General features: G+C 42.3%; 1 protein-coding gene across 1 annotated transcript; it reads left to right on the forward strand.

Annotated features, from left to right (window-relative positions):
- Nucleotides 1-772: 772 nt before the first annotated feature.
- Nucleotides 773-18,993, forward strand: vps11 (VPS11 core subunit of CORVET and HOPS complexes). Its single transcript, XM_035178760.2, has 16 exons — nt 773-968; nt 1,809-1,957; nt 2,044-2,179; nt 2,291-2,454; nt 3,985-4,232; nt 4,567-4,768; nt 4,880-5,031; nt 5,153-5,339; nt 5,677-5,820; nt 12,590-12,787; nt 12,886-13,047; nt 13,235-13,368; nt 13,856-14,058; nt 14,236-14,407; nt 17,086-17,308; nt 17,496-18,993. The coding sequence occupies exons 1-16, from the start codon at nt 827-829 to the stop codon at nt 17,658-17,660; spliced, it is 2,781 nt and encodes a 926-aa protein (XP_035034651.1). The 5' UTR covers nt 773-826; the 3' UTR covers nt 17,661-18,993.
- The last annotated feature ends 451 nt before the right edge of the window (nt 18,994-19,444 follow it).

The raw sequence follows: 19,444 nt of genomic DNA on the forward strand, positions 1-19,444 counted from the left end.
TTAAGCTGACTTGAGTGTAATTCCTGAGATTTACCAGGAATCATTGAGTCAAATCAGTGCCAGCATCGCATCAATGAAAGTTCAGCTGGATCCTCTGGTGTGCTAACATGTCAGACATGTACATATATACAGTATAAGGTTTTTCCAACGATATTCTTAATTCTGTGGGGGTGTTTCCCATTCATCAGGTTATGGTAAACCTGATAAATGTCTGTGTGTGTCCCTGCAATAAAGACAAGCAGGAGTGTCTTCAGGACAAGTCCCTGACAGTTCCTGAGTAGCCCAGAAAAAGACATCAACCCACAGAGGATGTACAGAGCTGGAGATGAAGGTTATATCATCCACGGTCCCCAGGCTGACTTCAGATGAGCTGATCCGTCAGGAGGAAGGAGACAAAGTGAAGAAATCCAGGTGTGAAGCTCATAGAGACCTGAAGCTGTAAGTGTTTCCTTAAGGGACTTCAACAAATTACTGAATTAAAGATTTTTGTAAATGAGATTTCATTTAGGGATATTCAAGAAATTTGCTATACTTTCTAATGTATTATTAAATGTAGATGGATGGGCACACATCAGTTTTATCCACTGGAAATAAACTGTCCATGCAACTAAAGTGGAGTGGTGTGGAAACGTGTTCACCTGTGATCTGGTGGGACGTTTACAGACAGAATAACTTTACAGAATAAGATTCAATAAAAACAGTACTTTCGTTTTTTCTATTGTCAATGGTCACGTGTTGATAGATCGAGGATCGACAACGCCGGTTTGCTCACGTGACTTTTGTGTCACATGACGACGCCCTGTTCCACTCAGCTAACGCTAACAAAATGGCAGCCTTCTTACAGTGGAGGAAATTTGTCTTCTTCGACAAAGACACGGTGAAGGATCCGGTGGATAATGGGAAGAACTGTGTTCTTCCGAGCGGAGTCTCGGCCTGTGACTCGGGCCGTGGCCACATCGTCCTGGGAGATATCCTTTACCAGCAGCGAGCAGCTAATGTTGTGCTAGCTCCTGACAGCTGATGCTAGCTAACATGAAAGTAAACACTTGTTATTTGGTGTCTGTGTTAGAAATAAAAGAAACTTAACGGCACATGGGATCAAGCAGTGAGCTGAGGACTGACCGGTAGTCAGGTCCGTTTCCGTTCGCTGCTTTTAGAAACAGCGTCGCACCAAACTCTGTTTAAAAACCTTTAAAGTCTGGATTTATTCCACCCGAAGCTCGAGTGGCCTTGGGGATTTCTTTCTACTTCGCTATTGATTCGTCACACTGGACAACAAATAGCTGGTGAAACGACCTCCGGAATAACCCCCTTAAACCCCATAGCAACATGACTTCAGCAGAGCCATGACTGTGCAGCCAGGAGAACCGAGTGGTCCAGGTTAACCCAGGACAGTGGTGTGTACAGATTTGAGTGGCTCTTCACAGACGGAAGCTGAATTTCCAAACGTGTACATGGAGTTTGGTTTTAATAGAAAACACCAGGTACCGGAGGGAGGGATAGAGCAGTGGCAGATCTCTAACACTGTAAATGTATCGACAGAGAAGCCTCCTCTTTCCTCTCAAAGCAGAACATGTTCCCTTGCTGCACTATCCAGATGTGCATGCGCAGCTGTTGTATTAGTAGAGCACAGACACTACTGCCTTACAGAAATGCAACTTTATAGAATTAGTTAGCAGGGTTGGTGGTCAGTGATTTCATTGACAGACAAGCTTCCCATAGCCTAAAATGACCAAACTTGATTTCTCATGCCGACTGCATCTTGTGCAACAGCTATGTCCAACTGTCTTTAACATTCATGATGTCACATATGGATGGCAAGATCTGGCTCATGACGCGCTCCCTGCAGCTGACCTTTTTTCAGGCCTACAAGCTGCGAGTGACACACCTTTACCAGCTGAAGCAGCACAGCATCCTGGTGTCAGTGGGGCAGGATGAACAAGGAATAAACCCTCTAGTAAGTGTCTCTTTCAAGAGAAGCCTAAAGCACAGAACATTTGCGCCAGTGATTTCATGGAAACTGAGGCGGCTCTCATTTCACAGGTAAAGGTCTGGAACCTAGACAAGAGAGACAGTGGAAATCCTCTCTGCACCAGGATTTTTCCTGCGATTCCTGGCAACAAACCGACTGAAGTGTCTTGCCTCGGTGTGCACGAGAACCTCAACTTCATGGCCATCGGTAAGACACAATGGAAGGGTCTGCTTCCTGCCCATTCACCCAGCACTCATTGTTTGGCTAACACAGAGTTTTCTCTTCCCAGATTATAATGGCTGTTGTGTTTCTTGACAGGCTTCACAGATGGCAGTGTGGTTTTGACCAAAGGTGACATCACCAGGGATCGCCACAGTAAGACTCTAACACTGCACGAGGGGAGCAGCCCAGTCACTGGCCTCGCCTTCCGCCAAGTGGCAAAGGTCACACATCTGTTTGTTGCCACTCTGGAGAAGGTTCATGTAAGTCTGGTCGCTCTGAGAACATTGGGCTGCATGGTGGAGATAAACCCTTTCAACTTTTATAGAGCCTTGCTTTAACAGTAAAGCTGTTTGCAGACATGACCTGAGGGTAAAATCCAGAGAATTGGCTACGGATTTTACCTGCAGTTTGGCAGGAAGCGACGTATTCACTTATTTGCGGAGATCACATGGTTTTCTTTACCACACAGACACCGTCATCAGTTCTTCTTTCTACTAACTCTTTGCAGGGTTCCTGCAGCTCCTTAAAAAGTCTTAAATTAAAATCAATGAAATTAAGGTCTTAAATTATCTTAAATTGACCATAAGTTTGCTGCAAAGTATTACAATTGCAGGCAATGCATTTAAGGCTGATGGGGAAACTGTCAAGCACCAATGGGTGTTGATTTCTACTACGCTGAATGTTAAGTATTCATGTGGGAAGAGCACGACACAGCGCCACACAATTCTCAGTCTTTCATATCAGTGGTCAGCTATGGAACTGCAATCAGCCCTGTAATTCCTGAAAGTAATGTCTCTCCATGTCAGTTGTAGTGTGTGAACCATTCAACAGTGTAGTTTCTTAACACAATCAAACAAATGCAAATTGTGAACACAGTGATGTATCATTTATATTCCTTTAGGCTACACTGTAGTTTTAGAGAAATCACCTTTGTGTCCTCTTGAGGTTTATGTAAAGGGTCAGTGAGCACTTGAATTTTGTCCGACATAATAGTCATGTGAATGAAAAAAAGTTTTTTGTTGAAGTCAATGAAGCTTCATTGGCAGACATGACCATAACATTGTACAACTAATAAACAATAAGACTAATAATAATATACTAATAGTAACAATTGCAACAATGCTAATAACATTGATAATTGTAATTTAACAGGATATTTACAACAAAAATAACTTACACGTGTGTGTGTGTGTATATATGTATGTGTGCAAAGTAACTTTATTTTTAAAATATTTCTTCTAATGTCCCTAAGTGTTACACTCACTTAATGTTATTGTTCTAATATCTTAATAAACTTATAAATAGGTTAAATACATTCTCTTAAAAACTCTATTTATTGAGGTCTTGAAAAGCACAAAATTCAACATCTTCATCAGTGTCTTCTATGTTTGTAGCTCAGCTTTTTCACTGGGATATATTTTAGCTTTTTTCTTTTTTCAGTTTTGCATCTGTCACGCCTTAGAAGCGCCATCAACTCGCTCAAGTGATGAATCCGCGCTTTATTCTCACATCGAATTCTCCTGAATTTCTATTGACTTTATACTAGTAGGCTTGGCAGAGAAACTGTGGAGCCTCTCACTCTGACATTTGCATTCACACATGCACCTACTCAGGTGAAAATATGGAGTATCTGCGTATGTCTGAAAGCAGCTTAAGTCAACATGTAATTGAAATTTTGAAAGAGAAGATACTATTGTCAACCTGAAGATGAACCACACAGTCAGCTAAATTCCTGACATTTTTTTTTTTCTGACCTCCCATCATCTCGCTTCTTGTCTCCTCTTGTTCAGTGCTACACCCTGTCCATCAAGGAGTATCCAAAAGTTGAGCTTGATACACATGGCTGTGGACTCCGCTGCTCCTCGCTTGCAGATCCTTCCCAGGATTCCCAGTTCATTGTGGCTGGTGATGAATGCGTGTACCTGTATCAGCCCGATGAGCGAGGGCCCTGCTTCGCCTTCGATGGACACAAGCTACTCGCCAAGTGGCACCGAGGTTACCTGTTTTTACTCATCAGGGATGCAAAGTCACCAAACAAGTAAGGACAAGACTGAATAAACAAGTAGAAGTTACATGGTGGCTTAAGGATCTCTGCACTGTTATGGGCAACTTTTAACACTCTGGTAATATGTGAATATGTATGATAGAGAAGCCACATATAGAAGCACTGTATGAATGTGTGAATATAACCTTTAATATAAAGCACTTTGAAGAAATGCAATATAAGTTCAGTTCATCCAATGAGTAAATGAGTCTTGGAAACGTCGCATTACATTCATTACCACATTTGACTGTCTGATTCAACAGGGTGATGTTTGAAGAAGAACAGTCCTGGTTCCTGTGAGACTGTTGACACTGTCTTTTCTGTTCAGGGCAGGGTTTGGTAGCAGGGAGAGCTCTCCATCAGAAAAACAGCTTCTCACCATCTATGACCTGGACAACAAGTTCATCGCCTACAGTTCCTCTTTTGATGATGTCGTCGATGTGGTGGCAGAGTGGGGCTCCTTTTACATCCTAACCAGGGATGGAAAAATGTTTGTTCTTCAAGAGAAAGACACACAGACCAAGCTGGAGGTGAGTCCATTGGCCTGTGATAATGTGAAATGAACTCACTAAATCAGCTCACTCACTGTTATTACTGTGGATCAGGCAGCAATGTTGTTCCATGCTTATTTGTCTTTTAAGATGCTGTTTAAAAAGAACCTGTTTGTGATGGCCATAAACCTGGCTAAGAGCCAGCACCTGGACAGTGACGGCCTGTCAGAGATCTTCAGGCAGTATGGGGACCACCTCTATTTAAAGGGAGACCATGACGGTGCCATCCAGCAGTACATTCGGTAGCTACATCACCAAATATTTGCCAGCAAGCTGCTGTTATTGTCATAGAGTAGACTGTGATATTTGCTGTGAAGGGTTGAGATACAACCACTCAGAAAACATCCCTGTATGTTCTCACAGCACCATTGGGAAACTGGAGCCATCGTACGTTATCAGGAAATTTCTGGACGCACAGAGGATCCACAACCTGACGGCATATCTGCAGGCCCTGCACAGGCAGTCACTGGCTAACGCAGACCACACCACACTGCTGCTGAACTGTTACACAAAGCTGAAGGACAGCTCCAAGCTGGAGGAGTTCATTAAGGTGACTGTCTGCTAAATGTCAGCACTGTGTGAGTGATGTATGATAAGCTGCTTTCAGACATGCACTGAACTTTAGAGATCCTCAGGACTTTCTCCACAGGGGCTGTATGTGTGAATGTAAATTATCTCTGCGAAGATTTTTGTGGCAACTGAAAGACTGGAAACCAGTAAGACTAGAACCATTTACAATTTAAAAGTGAGCGATGCAGGTTTTAGAGATGAAAACAAATGAAAGTTTGTGAAAGTGAAGGAAGTGGAACGATGTGTCTGTGTTAATGAGCTAACAGCTGCCATATCAAATGCTGACACCACTGTCTTTCTGTAATCTATTTCAACAGAGTAGTGACAGTGAGGTCCACTTTGATGTGGAGATTGCCATCAAGGTTCTAAGGCAGGCCGGCTACCACAGTCACGCTGTTTTCTTGGCTGAGAAGCACATGCACCATGAATGGTACCTGAAGATCCAGCTGGAGGACCTCAAGGTAAATAATAAAACATACAAGTACATTTGCAAACCTTTACTAATTTAAAAACACAATTTCAAATGTAAAAAAAAACGTTTTAAAAAACTGCTGTAAAGTGAGAAAAGAATGTATCCATTAGGGATATAATTTAACACAAATGCAGAATTTTAATAGTCTCTGAACAGACAGACAGCTTCCACATGTTTATCTGTTTATCAATCAATTATAGTAATGAAAATATAATTTTCTTCATTGCAGTATAACAAAAGGTTAATTATATAAGGGCTGGGCAATATTACTTCAAGTCAATATCCCGCTTATTTCAAACTTTTTACTTGATTACCATTATGAACAATTATTTTATAACACCCCCCAAATGGGGACAAGTGACTCTGCCCCTCTGCTCTTTTCGAGTCACTCACACATAGAACTGATCTTTATAAATACCTGCTGAATTCATATTAATGTGTTGGCAGTTAAACGGGTGTCGCTTCTTGTGCAACAATGAAGTTAAAACACTGTGTTGCATCATAATCTGTGGGAAGAACTTCTTCCTGTGTGTGTGTGTGTGTGTGTGTGTGTGTGTGTGTGTGTGTGTGTGTGTGTGTGTGTGTGTGTGTGTGTGTGTGTGTGTGTGTGTGTGTGTGTGTGTGTGTGTGTGTGTGTGTGTGTGTGTGTGTCGCGCTTCACACAAACTGAAGATCACATTTATTTAGTTACTTATCGATCATGCGGATCGTTCTAGTCACTTTAACCCTGGAGTCCTGGCTGTGCGCGTCATGTTACAGACACAACAATGTTACACTTTTTATCAATGTGTTTATATACGTGTCTCCTAAACTTTAGAGCTAGTCAAACAAACACAAAGTAAACTTCAAGTACTGTAGCCTAAGTGTTCTAATAACTTCTGATTAGTGCTGGTGTTTATTGTTAACGTGTAAAGTGAGCGCAGGTCAGTGGGGGAGTGAGGAGGGAGGACATGCAGCAGGGTGATACGGCACGTAACGTAGCGGAAACCCCACAGTTTGAGAATTCAGGCATTTGGCAACTGTTTCACTGTTCACCAAATAAATAAAACCACAGTAAATTGGTTTCTCCAGTTTTCACTTCTCCAGAATTAGAAAGAAATAATGATTCAACATTTTTCTTGATAATTGTCTATATCGAATGAGATGAACGAATTTATAGTAATACCATTTTGACCATATCACCCAGCTCTGTTTATTATTTCTGAGCACAGTCATTGGCACTATGTTTTTTCGTTGTCTGTCAGTCTGTCCCATTACTGTGAACACAACATCTGCGGAACGACTTGAGAGAATTTTGGTCAAATTAGGTACAAACCTTCACTTGGACTAAAAGATGAACTGATTAGACTGGGTTGGTCACATGATTTCTGATATCTATCAATGATAAACATCCATAAATCTGTGGAGAAATCCCTGATCAAAGTGCTGCTTATAACATGAGAACTTCTCTCATAATCATCAGCTGATTATTGTCCCTGCAGGGTGAACAGAAGCTGCTTGTAGCCGAAGCAGCAGGACTTTCCATGATGCATATGTGCCCAAAATTAAACAAAAAAGACAGACGTGTGGATAGAATCTGAAGAACAACACTCAGACATGCTGCTCCACTCTTCAGTAAGAGTTCAGCAGCTGTGTTGTGCAGTGCAGGATAAAGTTTGATATTTCACATTTCATGATCTGATCCCGACTGCTGACCCTGGTGACTTTACAGAAGGAAACTGATGAGTTGAAGTTAGCGACCATCTCATAAGTGCTTGCAAAAGAGCCAAGAGAGCATTTCAAATTTTTGTTAATAGCTTTCAAATTTTTTCATTGACACTTAAAATGAATATTATTATCATCTGGACCCCCTCTCATCGCACAATCAAACTCCCAGTGCAATTCTTCCCTTCGGTAAAACCTCCTCTTCTCAATTAAATTCAACTTTATTGCAGACACAAAGGTCCATATCTATATACAATATAGTATATTATTGTTAGGACACATACAGGCATTTGTTCCAGTGTTTCCAGAAACAAGAGGAATACCTTGTGTCATTCTGTTGAGGCTCAGTTGAGGACATTATGATGACAGTTGTCGAATCAATTTATCGACACAAATTTAGCAATCATAAACACACTCTTCTTAGGGTTAAACTTCATATCAAACTGCAAACCATAATCTGAGCAGAATCTCAGTAGCTGCTGCAAACCAGCACTATAAGTAAACAAAACAAGTCCATCATCAGCATAAAAAAGATGGTCCACACCATATACACAAATCGGTGCCATGTTTGTTTTTAAAACCAAATTGATTGTCAGTGGTTATATTCTTGAAGTCTATCCAAGAGATGTTGTTGAAGTACTTTGGAAAGTGTACAAGCCAGAGGAATTGGTCTGTAATTTTCCATGCTGGATATTTTTTCCAGTTTTGTTCTTAACAACTGGCACTAATACGAAAGACAACGTGGAGTCAGGCAATATGCCAGGCATATATGGCATAGCATAGCAGACCAGTAAAACAAACATCAAGTAACACTGAGATCCTGTGGCTAGCATATTTCAGATGTTCTGTTGTATGGTCATGGCCACATGCTTTGTACTGCCAATTTCTCAATGGCACATTTCACCAGGTCTAATAACCATACCAACCCTGTTAGAAACGTCACCTACATTAAATTCTTCACTCTTAATACAATTAAAAATATCACTGTAATGATTTCTATATAATACAGCACTACTTTCAGACCCAGTGACCCAATCAATACTGGAAGGCAAGGGCATCTTGCTGTTATTCATAACCATAACTTCTTTCCAAAATAGAAAGACATTATTTTGCTGACGCCTTTTGGCCATAGAGTTTGCCCTCATGGCCTGCTCATTTCTTTTAACAAAACATTTTGCATATTTGAACCTAGCATTTGCATGTCTCGTGTTCAACTTCTGGAACGTGTCTAGTTTCTAAAAGCTTCTTTGGCCTCAGTATGAAGTTCAGACACATATTCATTCAACTCAGGTCTCAAATTATATTGTCTCACTCTTTTTTTGGCAAAATGCGCTACTGCTATTATGTAAACAATTCACAATGTCATAATACATAAATCTCCAGTGGGACTTTGGTTATTACAATTAATGTTACACCAGAGAATAGCATCAAGTGGTACATCAATGTTACTCAGGCACTTCTCAGTCAGTGATTCATAATACCAGAGTTTCCCACTTTGCTCGTGGATTTCTTTATCAATTAGCTCATGTAAACTCTCAACATTTAATATTGTAGAGACAGGTATATTGTCGGTTGTGGCAAAACTGTACAGAATTTAAACTCTCTCCATCCAGTCATGAGCATCAGCTGTACATATACAGTGATCCAACCAAGATGTAGTGTGCCATGCTTCACTAATATATGTGAAACTATCTTCTGGTAACAACACCTTGCTTGACAGCACCAGCTTGCTAGGGAGTTATTACCTGAAATATCAGCGTTCATGTCCTCAACAACAAATACACATGCATATGCACACTCTCTAACAAAACAACTTATAAAAGCAAGACTGTTAAAGGGATAGTTCACCAACAATTGAAAATTCACTTATTACCTACACACCACGATGGAGGGGTAGGTGAAGTGTGTGAGTCCACAAAACACTTCTGGAGTCTCAACGGTAAACTTTGTTGCAGCAGAATCCAATAGAATGGTAGTCAATGGTGACCTCTTCTTCAGATGTAATAAAACAACAGAAAAAACACAACATGCCTCCATACTGCTCCTGTGGTGTCACCCAAGTGTCCGCAAGCTCCGACATTCATATTCGACTCGAAACAAGGTCATTTACACCATGTTTTAGGCCTAAAAGTCCACTGGTATGGCTAAGCTAGCGGACGTAGCAACACAATGGTGTGTCCGTGGGTCCATGAACGCACCTCGTAGGAAAAATCAGTGAACATTTAGGCTTAAAACAAGGTGTAAATTAGGCTGTTTCAAATCGAATATGAATGTCGGGGCTTGCGGACACTTGGATGACACCACACAAGCAGTATGGAGGCATGTTATGTTTTTTCTGTTTTATTACGTCTGAAATGTTTTATTGTGCCATTTACTTCAGTTGTATTGGATTCTGCTGCAGAAAAGTTTACCCCTGAGACTCCTAAAGTGTTTTGTGGACTCGTACACTTCACCCACTCCTCCATCGGCATAGTAGTGTGTAGATAATGAACGAATTTTCATTTTTCGGTGAACTATCCCTTAAAGGGGACATAGCATGCAAATTCCACTTTGTTAGTGCTTCTACAGGTTAATGTGGGTATCTGGCTCATGTCTACCAACCCAAAAACTCTGGGAAAAAACACTCACGCGTTTTGTAGTAGTTCTCTAAGTCAGAAACGTCATGGTTGAGCGACTCGATTGAGCTTCCTGGGTTTTGTGTCGTAACAAGGCACTGGAAGTCTCTCCTCATGGTCTTGGCCCCGTCACGCCGATGTTCCCTGCACCGGATGCTGCGAGGCTGCGAGGCAGCGCAGCGCCGTTCTGGCGCAGCCGCCTGGCTGTTCACACGGGACGAGCATTTCTCCGCTGGTCAGCCCGCGATTCACTCACATGTGGCATTTGTCTGGATCGTTGGGACTGGGAGGCTGCAGCAGCTGCTCGGGCGCGACCGCTCGCTCCCATGCGTGAGCTGGAATTTGTGTCAACGCCACACAGCCAGCAGTGTGGAAGACTTCCGCAGTGTTCAGCGCTACTGTACGCCGGGTTACAGTAGTTACGCCGGGTTTACACCGGACGCGAGCCCGCTGCGAGCAGCGCAGCGCCGTTCTCAAGAGGGCAGCCGCCTGGCTGTTCACACGGGACGTGCATTTCTCCGCTGGTCAGCCCCATAGACTGTATATATAAGGTCAGCCCGCGATTCTGCTTTCTACGCTTGTTGTTGTACCCGTTGAATGTCGGGGTTCGGGGGTAAATGATGGTCTTCATAGCCCCCCCCACCCCTCTCTTTCTCTCTCTGTCTGTCTGCTTGTGTGCTTGTAGTGGGGGGGCAGAGGGGGACATTTAATTATGTGATTGGGAAAATTAAAACTCCAGGACAATAGAAGGGGAATACAAAGTATGGGATGCATATTTGATCATTTATATCATATAAAATATGTAATTTATATCGTTTAAAATCATGGGGAGACGGGGGAGGGGGGGCTGGCTCATTAGCATTTAAAGGAACAGGCACTCAAAACAGGTCACTCTGTGGAGGGCTGTTTTATACAGGGTAAAAAGGGTGCTGTTTGAAATGATCCTTGTGGTATTTTGACCAAAGTATGTTACAGACATTTCATTAAGACCCCAAGGAACCATATCAACTTGTGGTAAAATGGGCATGCTATGTCCCCTTTAAAGATATTCATCCTCATTTAGATAACATTCACAAGGTGTGTAAACATTTACAATTACAAAAGCATTCTTATTATTTACAACTTTAATTGCTATGCACCATTCCACCTCTTTGCCTAATCACACTGACTGGTGGATCATATTTCTTATGCCAAAGTATGGCCACCCCCCCAGATATTGTGCCACGTGCTATCTTCGTGCTTAAATCTGTCTTGTTAAGTCTTGTTTAGCTAACAAAGTATCCTGTATGCACAGGACATCAGTATTCTCCAGGAGTTTGTCAATAATAATGCGTCGTGCTTTGTCCCCATCACTCTGTCCTAAGCGTAAGACCTCGCAAGTTATATGACACCACTCTGATAGTCATGATTCACAGTCAAATCTGCTGCACATCTGATGCCCCAGGCACATTTTTTGCAGCAGTAAGTGCAGCCCAAGGCTTTCGCGCTTCATAGAAGAAGTATAAAGCTCTTTAACACAGAAAATGAAGCAGTTTAGACAGTTGTAGATCCACACCTTTTTTGTTTTATAAACAGATACAGTGGAAACTGCAGTGTTTCCCCTAGGTTTACAGCTTGGGGGGCGGCAGACACGGACACAAAAACTTAAAGGAATCATGATGTTTATGTGTTTCTTTTAATGACAGCAGTCAATATAACATCTGAACAATTTTTGAACTGTACATTGAACTAAACATGAACGGAATTATCCACAAAGTGTGCAGCTTTTGTCACTTGTCTGGGGCAGGGCGTGCAACACTTGGGCTCTTTTCTGTACTTGGACCCGGAGCAGGAGAGCTACTCCGGCTGCTACTCGCAGGAGAGTGAGTGTTGCCATCTTCACCACCCTGGGAGCGTTTAAAAAACACGGATATTTTTATCTGCTTTTCAGGTGGTTGATGCGACATGTTTTCCGATGGATGCTCTCTGTCCGCTGGTGGGAGTGTGCTCACCTGTGTGTGCGCGCACGTGTCAGTGTGTGTGTGCGTGCGCACGTGTCTGTGTGTGCGTGTGTACATGCCGTCGTGTAAATAAGATAAATAACATAAGGCCATTTAGTTTGTTTAATAAAAGAGCAAGCTATAGACCTGTTTTATAGGAAAGGTAACCTTAAATGACTTATGTTGAGATCTGGCGCTATATTAAAATTAAAATTAAAAATTAACTTGACCTTCCGGGGGGTGGGGGTGCCGTTGGGGGCGCTTACAGTGTTCATCAGTAATTTACTGCTCTTCTCTGTGCCTCTATCATTCGCTCTGCGCACTGCCAACCGAATTGAGCTAAACTGAGCACGCCTCGCCATTTCCTCTAGCTCTCTATGCATTGTCTAAGTTTACAAATACAGAAGTTACGGAATTCACTTATAACTGATTTATCTTATTGTGCCCCTCCAACACTTAGAATTATCAGGAAGGGCTACGTTACATCGGACGTTTGCCTTTTGAACAAGCTGAAAGCACCATGAAGCATTACGGCAAGACGCTGATGCACCATGTTCCTGAAGGCACCACACTGCTCCTGAAGGGCCTGTGCACCACCTACCAGCCCAGTGGAGACGCTGGTGAAAAAGGCAGCCCAGAGAGGAGTCGCGTCAATAAGGTCAGTCTGTAGTGATGCTGTTTTCTTTATGTGTGGGGGGGCTAAAAACCTTCTGCTCCTGAAATGAGTCCTGATAGCTATATTGGATTTTGTTTAAGGCCAACTCTGAGGAATTCATCCCAGTTTTTGCAAACAACCCTCGAGAACTGAAAGCCTTCCTGGAGCACATGATCGAGGTGGACCCCCGTTCTTCCCAGGGTGTGTATGACACACTGCTGGAGCTCCGGCTGCAAGACTGGGCACATGAACAGGACCCAGAGGTCAGTGCGAAACAGCCAAACTAGCTAAGAATCCTAGCACAATGAAGTAACAATGCAGTTTGCAGTAGAAAGTAATTGCTGTGTGATGTCATTCCAGAAAATTTGAAAGTTTAGCAGAATTTGAATTGTTGTTTAACGAGGGAAGAATTATTTTAACTTATTTTCTTCTCATGCATGTGTGTGTCAGAGAAAAAAGGTCCTGCAGGGGGAGGCGGTGTCACTGCTGAGGAGTGACCACACTGTGTTTGACAAAGCCCTGGTCCTGTGCCAGATGCACAACTTCAAAGAAGGCGTCCTCTACCTTTATGAGAAGGGCAAACTGTAAGTAAGGAGCACAGCATCATCTGAATATGAATGAAGCCAGGTAATGGGATCATCTCATTACTTGCTGCTTTCATGTGGCAAACAAAACAAGTCTGGAAGTGGAAGTGTGTTACTAACAACATGAGCCAGTTTGAGATCATTGTTGCTGTGTATAGTTTATTATTGATTATTGATGATTGATGCAATTTGGCATGACATTATTTCTTAATAATGCTTAATGTGATATTTTTGTTAAACCCCTTGAATTTAAGTCTACACTTATTTGAAATACACTGGTTGTGTACAGACGTAAAATTACAAAAACTGTGACACTATCCAAATACATACAGACCTGACTGTATAATTTATTCAGGGTTGGATGTTCATCTTCATTATTGCACTTTGGATGAAAGTGTGGGTCTGCGGTTTCATGCCCGTTGAGCTGAGAACTATGACCCAAAGTATGTTCATTTTTAATTTTATAACCATTAACATTTGTGTGCAGGTACCAGCAGATAATGCACTACCACATGCAGAATGAAGAGTATGGAAAAGTGGTAGAGGCCTGCAAGCGCTATGGGGATCAAGAGGGTTGCCTCTGGGAGCAGGCACTTGGATACTTTGCTAGAAAAGAAGAGGACTGCAAGGCCTACATCAGTGAGGTCCTACATCATATCGACCAAAACAACCTGATGCCTCCCTTACTTGGTGAGCTGGTGAACATTTGATTTCATACTTAATGCAAGTTAGTTTGGATTTTCTTCATGTCATATTAGAATCAGTTCAGGAGAAGACAGAGCGTTGAGCTCTCATGGCATCAGTAAGATACTGTTTGAAAAGAAGAGGCATTCCCATCTTACATCCATTGTTTTTGTACGGCCATAGTGGTGCAGACACTGGCACACAACTCGACGGCCACTCTCTCCGTCATCAAGGACTACCTCATCAACAAGCTGCAGAGGGAGAGCCAGCAGATAGAGGACGATGAACGCAAAATCTGCCAGTACCGAGAGGAAACTGCTCACCTCCGTTCTGAGATCCAGGAGCTCAAAACAAGGTTGGTCACATGACGGACTTTACCCCTGAACAGCTAGGGCAGGGGTCAAATTAGCTTGGGGCCACTGCTGGTAGTGTCATCTCAAAGGAGGGCCACTTCAATGTTCAAGTAGTGCAACAAAGAGCAATATTAGTAAAATTGTGCTTCTTTATTTCCATTACCAACATAATAATATGCTAAATGAAAACAGCAGTTGTTTAAATATTTAGTTTTTAACAGTTAGTACATATCTATTTTCCTTACTCTTAGTAAGTGATGAACTAGTAAGTACGTAGCAGTAAGTAACTTACTGAAACCTTGTATTGAACTAACAAGATGAAATCGCTGAATACATTTGTATTTAGGACACCTGACAGTACTTCTACTCATATTTTCTTCATACGTGATAGAATAATGCAAATATTTTATACCCATTAGTTTTAAGTTAGTGCAAATATTTTTTTCCATTAGAATAACATAAAAACCTTGTACTGAAGGGGATGAAATCCCTGAATAATTTATGTCTTACCAGACACCGGGCAGTGCTTCTGCTCACACAGCTGAGCCACATTGGCCCTGATGGAGGTCACAGTTGACACCCAGAGTGCAGTTTCAAGATGGGCATCGGTGAGCCCGGACCTGTACATTTATTGAAGTTCATAGTTGAGTTTCTCACACTGATATGTGCTCCAAAAAAAGCACATTATCTGGCTGAACACTTTGGACAGTTCTGGGAAGGATGGAGGCAATTCTCTTAGAAATTGTCCAGTCATGTCTTTTCCCTGTGCCCTTCAGAATTTAGTTTTTAGCTCACTGTTGCACTGTAAGTCAATAAGTTCCATTTGCAACACACAAGTGTCACGGTGTGCCTTGAAGTCAGCAAAACGCTCATCAAACTCCTGCTGTAGGTTTTCAATAGCAGTGGCATCTCCATCCCCACTGAATGCTCTGCCCTCTTCCACAAGAGATCTGCATGCTGGGAAATTACTGAGGTTTTTTGCAGACAGCTGAGTTTTCCACAATCTCAGTTTTGTGGAGAAGGCTTTCACACTTTCATAAGCTGCTGTGATGAGCTGGCCAGGGCCCAGCAGCTTCAGGTTAAGGATGTTCAGCTCCCTGTGTTATGTCCACTAAGAATGCAAGATCCATGATCCATTGTGAATCATCAGGTTCAGGAACAATCCATTCTGCCATATTCCATGAATCTCTTCACCTCTGCTCTTATCTCACTTAACTCAAAACATCTCTTCAAGACTTTTCCCCTGCTGAGCCAGCACACATCAGTGCAGTACATCACCATATGCTGACTCGATTTCTTCTAAAAAAGACCCCGAACTGGCAGTGCTCTAAACTCCTGGAGCTGATGTAATTGATACATTTCAGGAAGGCGGACATGACATGTTCGTATTTCAAGCATTTGCTGCACAATGCCTGGTGTATGAGACAGTGCAGAACAACTGCTGGATCCGCATTTTCCTTCTCTCATTTTTTTTTTAACTCCATCAGTGGTAATGCCTACTATTCCGTTCAATGACAAACCAGCCCGCTCTATGGCACCATACAGCTGCTGAAATATATCCTTGGCTGTGGTACGGCTGTGCATTGGAGACAAACTCAGCAACTTCTCTGTCACCTCAGATTTCTCATAAATACCTCTGATGAAAATGGCCAGCACTGGTGGTTTGGTCTGTACTTTACTCGAGCGCCACAGTGTGTATGCAGTTAAGCGTCAGGCTTTGTCGAGTAATTGTTAATAAATGTCACTTGACAACTCGTTAATCCGCTCTGCCACTGTGTTTGTTGATAGTGAGATATTATTGAACAAGCTCTCCTTTCCTGGACATAGAATATCAGCAACTTGCAACATGCGGTCTTTCAGAAACTGCACTTTTAATGGCTTTCACGCTTTGCCGATTAATTCACTCACCACATAACTTGCTTCCATCCGCGTCCTTCTTGGCTTTATGAAAAAGACGTTGCTGAGATGTTAGCTTTCTGTAGCTGTGTGGCTCGTTTTTTACTCTCGTCTCACTCGTACTTCTCTTAATGTTCACTGTGTTCAGTCGAGTAGTGATGCTTGAGATTATATTCCTCAAGCATCTGCTAGGGTGCAGATGCAGAACAGCAACTTTTTCATTGCATATCAGGCAGGTAGCATTCCCATTGAAAAAGTACTGTAATGTCCATCCTTCTTGACACTGCCAGTGTTCAGCGTCCACTTTTCTTTTCGGTTTGGAAAGCGACATCTTTATTGTTCATGGACAACCAACGAATACAGCTCTGAATCTGCTCTCTTCCGCTCTCTTCTTCTTCACCTTTAACCTTTGCTCGGATTTTGCATCAAACTAAATAAATTTTTAAACAGAATTGTTTTTTTTATCTCAATTGCACATAAAGGGGTAGTTTAAATTACCCACGATAATGTGGAACAACTAATTGATAGTAAAGTCCCAAACAATGTTCACAGGCCTGATTATATTATATTTTGTGCATCAGATCGCTAGACTTATAGAGGGGGGGTAGCCCGGGGGCCGGGAGTTTTACACCCCTAAGCTAGGGTCTTCTCTTAATAGATAAACATCAGCAATTTTTCTACTACAATTCTATCATCCTCAGTTTTTGTGACTTTAATTTCTGTCAGTTGCAGCCACTGGAGTCTCAGATTGACGGTGAATGTTTACCCCAATCTTTCCACACAGTGCCAAGATATTCCAGAAGACCAAGTGCAACATGTGCAACAGTCCCCTGGAGCTGCCCTCTGTTCATTTCCTGTGCAGTCACTCCTTCCACCAACACTGCTTCGAAAGCTACGCTGAGAGTGAGGCTGAGTGCCCAACGTGCACCCCTGAGAACCGAAAAGTCATGGACATGCTGCGTGCACAGGACCAGAAACGCGACCTGCACGACCACTTCAGCAGACAGGTATTAATTAAACTGTGAACAAAAAACAATTTAACGTATATGTTTCATTTACATCCTTTTATTCTGAAATCATTTGAAATAATCAATCTAATCTATCTTCTTTACTCCTCCCCTGGGTGGAATTTAGTCATAGTTATTCTATGTTAGCAACTGACTGATAAATTCAAGTCTTTTCTGTGCTTTTCAGTTACGCAGCTCCAACGATGGTTTCTCAGTGGTGGCTGACTATTTTGGTCGAGGAGTGTTCAACAAACTGACTCTGGTCACTGACCTGCCTGGCAGCAAAACAGTCGGGAATCTAGAAGTCAACCTGCAGAGAGACCTGCTCATCCACACCAAGAGGAACTGCTAGAACCCTCAGTCCGTAATCACAGTGTGATTCCTGCTGGAGCTGGAGCTCTATCTCCAGCTTCGACCACGTGCTTTGTTGCGGGGGTGCCACTTTATTCAGCAGAGAATGCATTTGCCTGCTTTTAGTACCTGTTGTGGACCTGTTAGCATAATTGTGTTCGTAGTCTGTGTCATGATTCACTGGAGACTGCATAAATGTACTTAGATTTAAAACATGCAAAACCTCGCTCAACGATAACTTGGAGAATTCTGCTTTGGATTCTTTGCTTGTAGTCATGTGATCTTACACAGAACCTTCAAAAACAGTTGAACCAGCTACCATTAATACTTTATTTTGATGGCTTTCACACTATCTTAATAATTAACAATAAATAAAGTCATTATTAAGTGTATTTTCTCCCCTGGCTGTATTGGTTTTGCGGCTGTCACCTGCCAGTCTAGCCTTTTAAAAATACACAGAACTTGTATGATGACATCGATTATCAGTTTATATTACATCGCAAGAAACTAGGACATGGGAAAACCTTCAGTACCCTAGCAGCTAGGGTATTGAAGGTTGGGCCCAGCTCATCTATGATTCACTGGTTCCTGAGCCTGACTGTGTCTGAGACACTCTACATTATCTGTTTCATCTGCATGCTTATAATGTCTTGGCTCCTTGGGGTATGTACTTTAACTGAAGCTTATTTGCACTGATGCTTCAGCCTCTCCACATAAACATGTTATTTACATGGTGGAACCTGCTCTGTGATGCTCTCACCTCAGAAATCACATTGGCCCCTGAGTGCAGTTACATGGAGGGTGGGGACTTCTTCCAAAGCTTCTGTTCCTCCTCTGTAGTGTTCTGAGAGGAGAGCCTCTTTGCTCTAGACACATACTTTCTTTAACATACATAACAATATCAGTGATGGGTACTATAAGTAGTTGCATGCAAAATAAGCCAAAATTTGTCTTCTTGGCCAGTGGGTTCACTCAGGTGACCGAGGCTGAAGCGGACCACCCCTGATCTTATTTCACTGGCCTGTCATCTGGTCTTTGTTTGGCACTACACACCTTTCAACTGTTGATGAAGAGAATTGTTGTTGAATGAGGTTTCCTGCCACTGCACTGTATACTGATCTGAATGTTGTCTCCTCTTTTCGAACAGCATTTACAAAAGCTAAAGACAACACTGCAGCATCAGCAGAATAATGAATGCACGTTTTATGTTACCAACTGTTGTGTTACTGGTCAAAAATACTTCATAAATCTATCACAATACACAATTATCACAGGAAGCTGTGTTGGACTATTGCAATGCCTTTCAGAAACCAATAAAACTGTTTGAAACAGCACTTGAGCTGGACGCTGTGGACACTAACTCCTGGTTGGGTAAGGGGCTCAGGTTACAAGCAGCAATCACATCCACAGAGGCTTTTGATGAGAAGAACAACAAACAGACACAAACAATGAGGCTGTACTTGTTAGATGTCATGGAAAACTCAGCTCACTAACTACTTATTCTATCAAGATGCACACACACACTTAGGGGTGAGAACCCTGCTCTGTTACATCTGCACACAGGGTAACAACAAGCGACACAATCTCATCACAGTAGGTGCTACAGGAGGTGATTGCATTGTTCCACTCACAAAAAGTAATGTCAGTCTCTTAAAGCTGCACTACACGGGGTTTCCATCCCAGCTGTTCACTACTGGACAGGTACAGTTCATTCAGCTTGATTCATTCCGAACAGGCATGTGCTCTGCTCAGACTTTACCTGGAACTGTCGTCAGTCTGTATCAC

The sequence above is a fragment of the Hippoglossus stenolepis genome, chromosome 15, assembly GCF_022539355.2.
Source record: "Hippoglossus stenolepis isolate QCI-W04-F060 chromosome 15, HSTE1.2, whole genome shotgun sequence".
In the NCBI taxonomy this organism is placed as follows: domain Eukaryota; kingdom Metazoa; phylum Chordata; class Actinopteri; order Pleuronectiformes; family Pleuronectidae; genus Hippoglossus; species Hippoglossus stenolepis.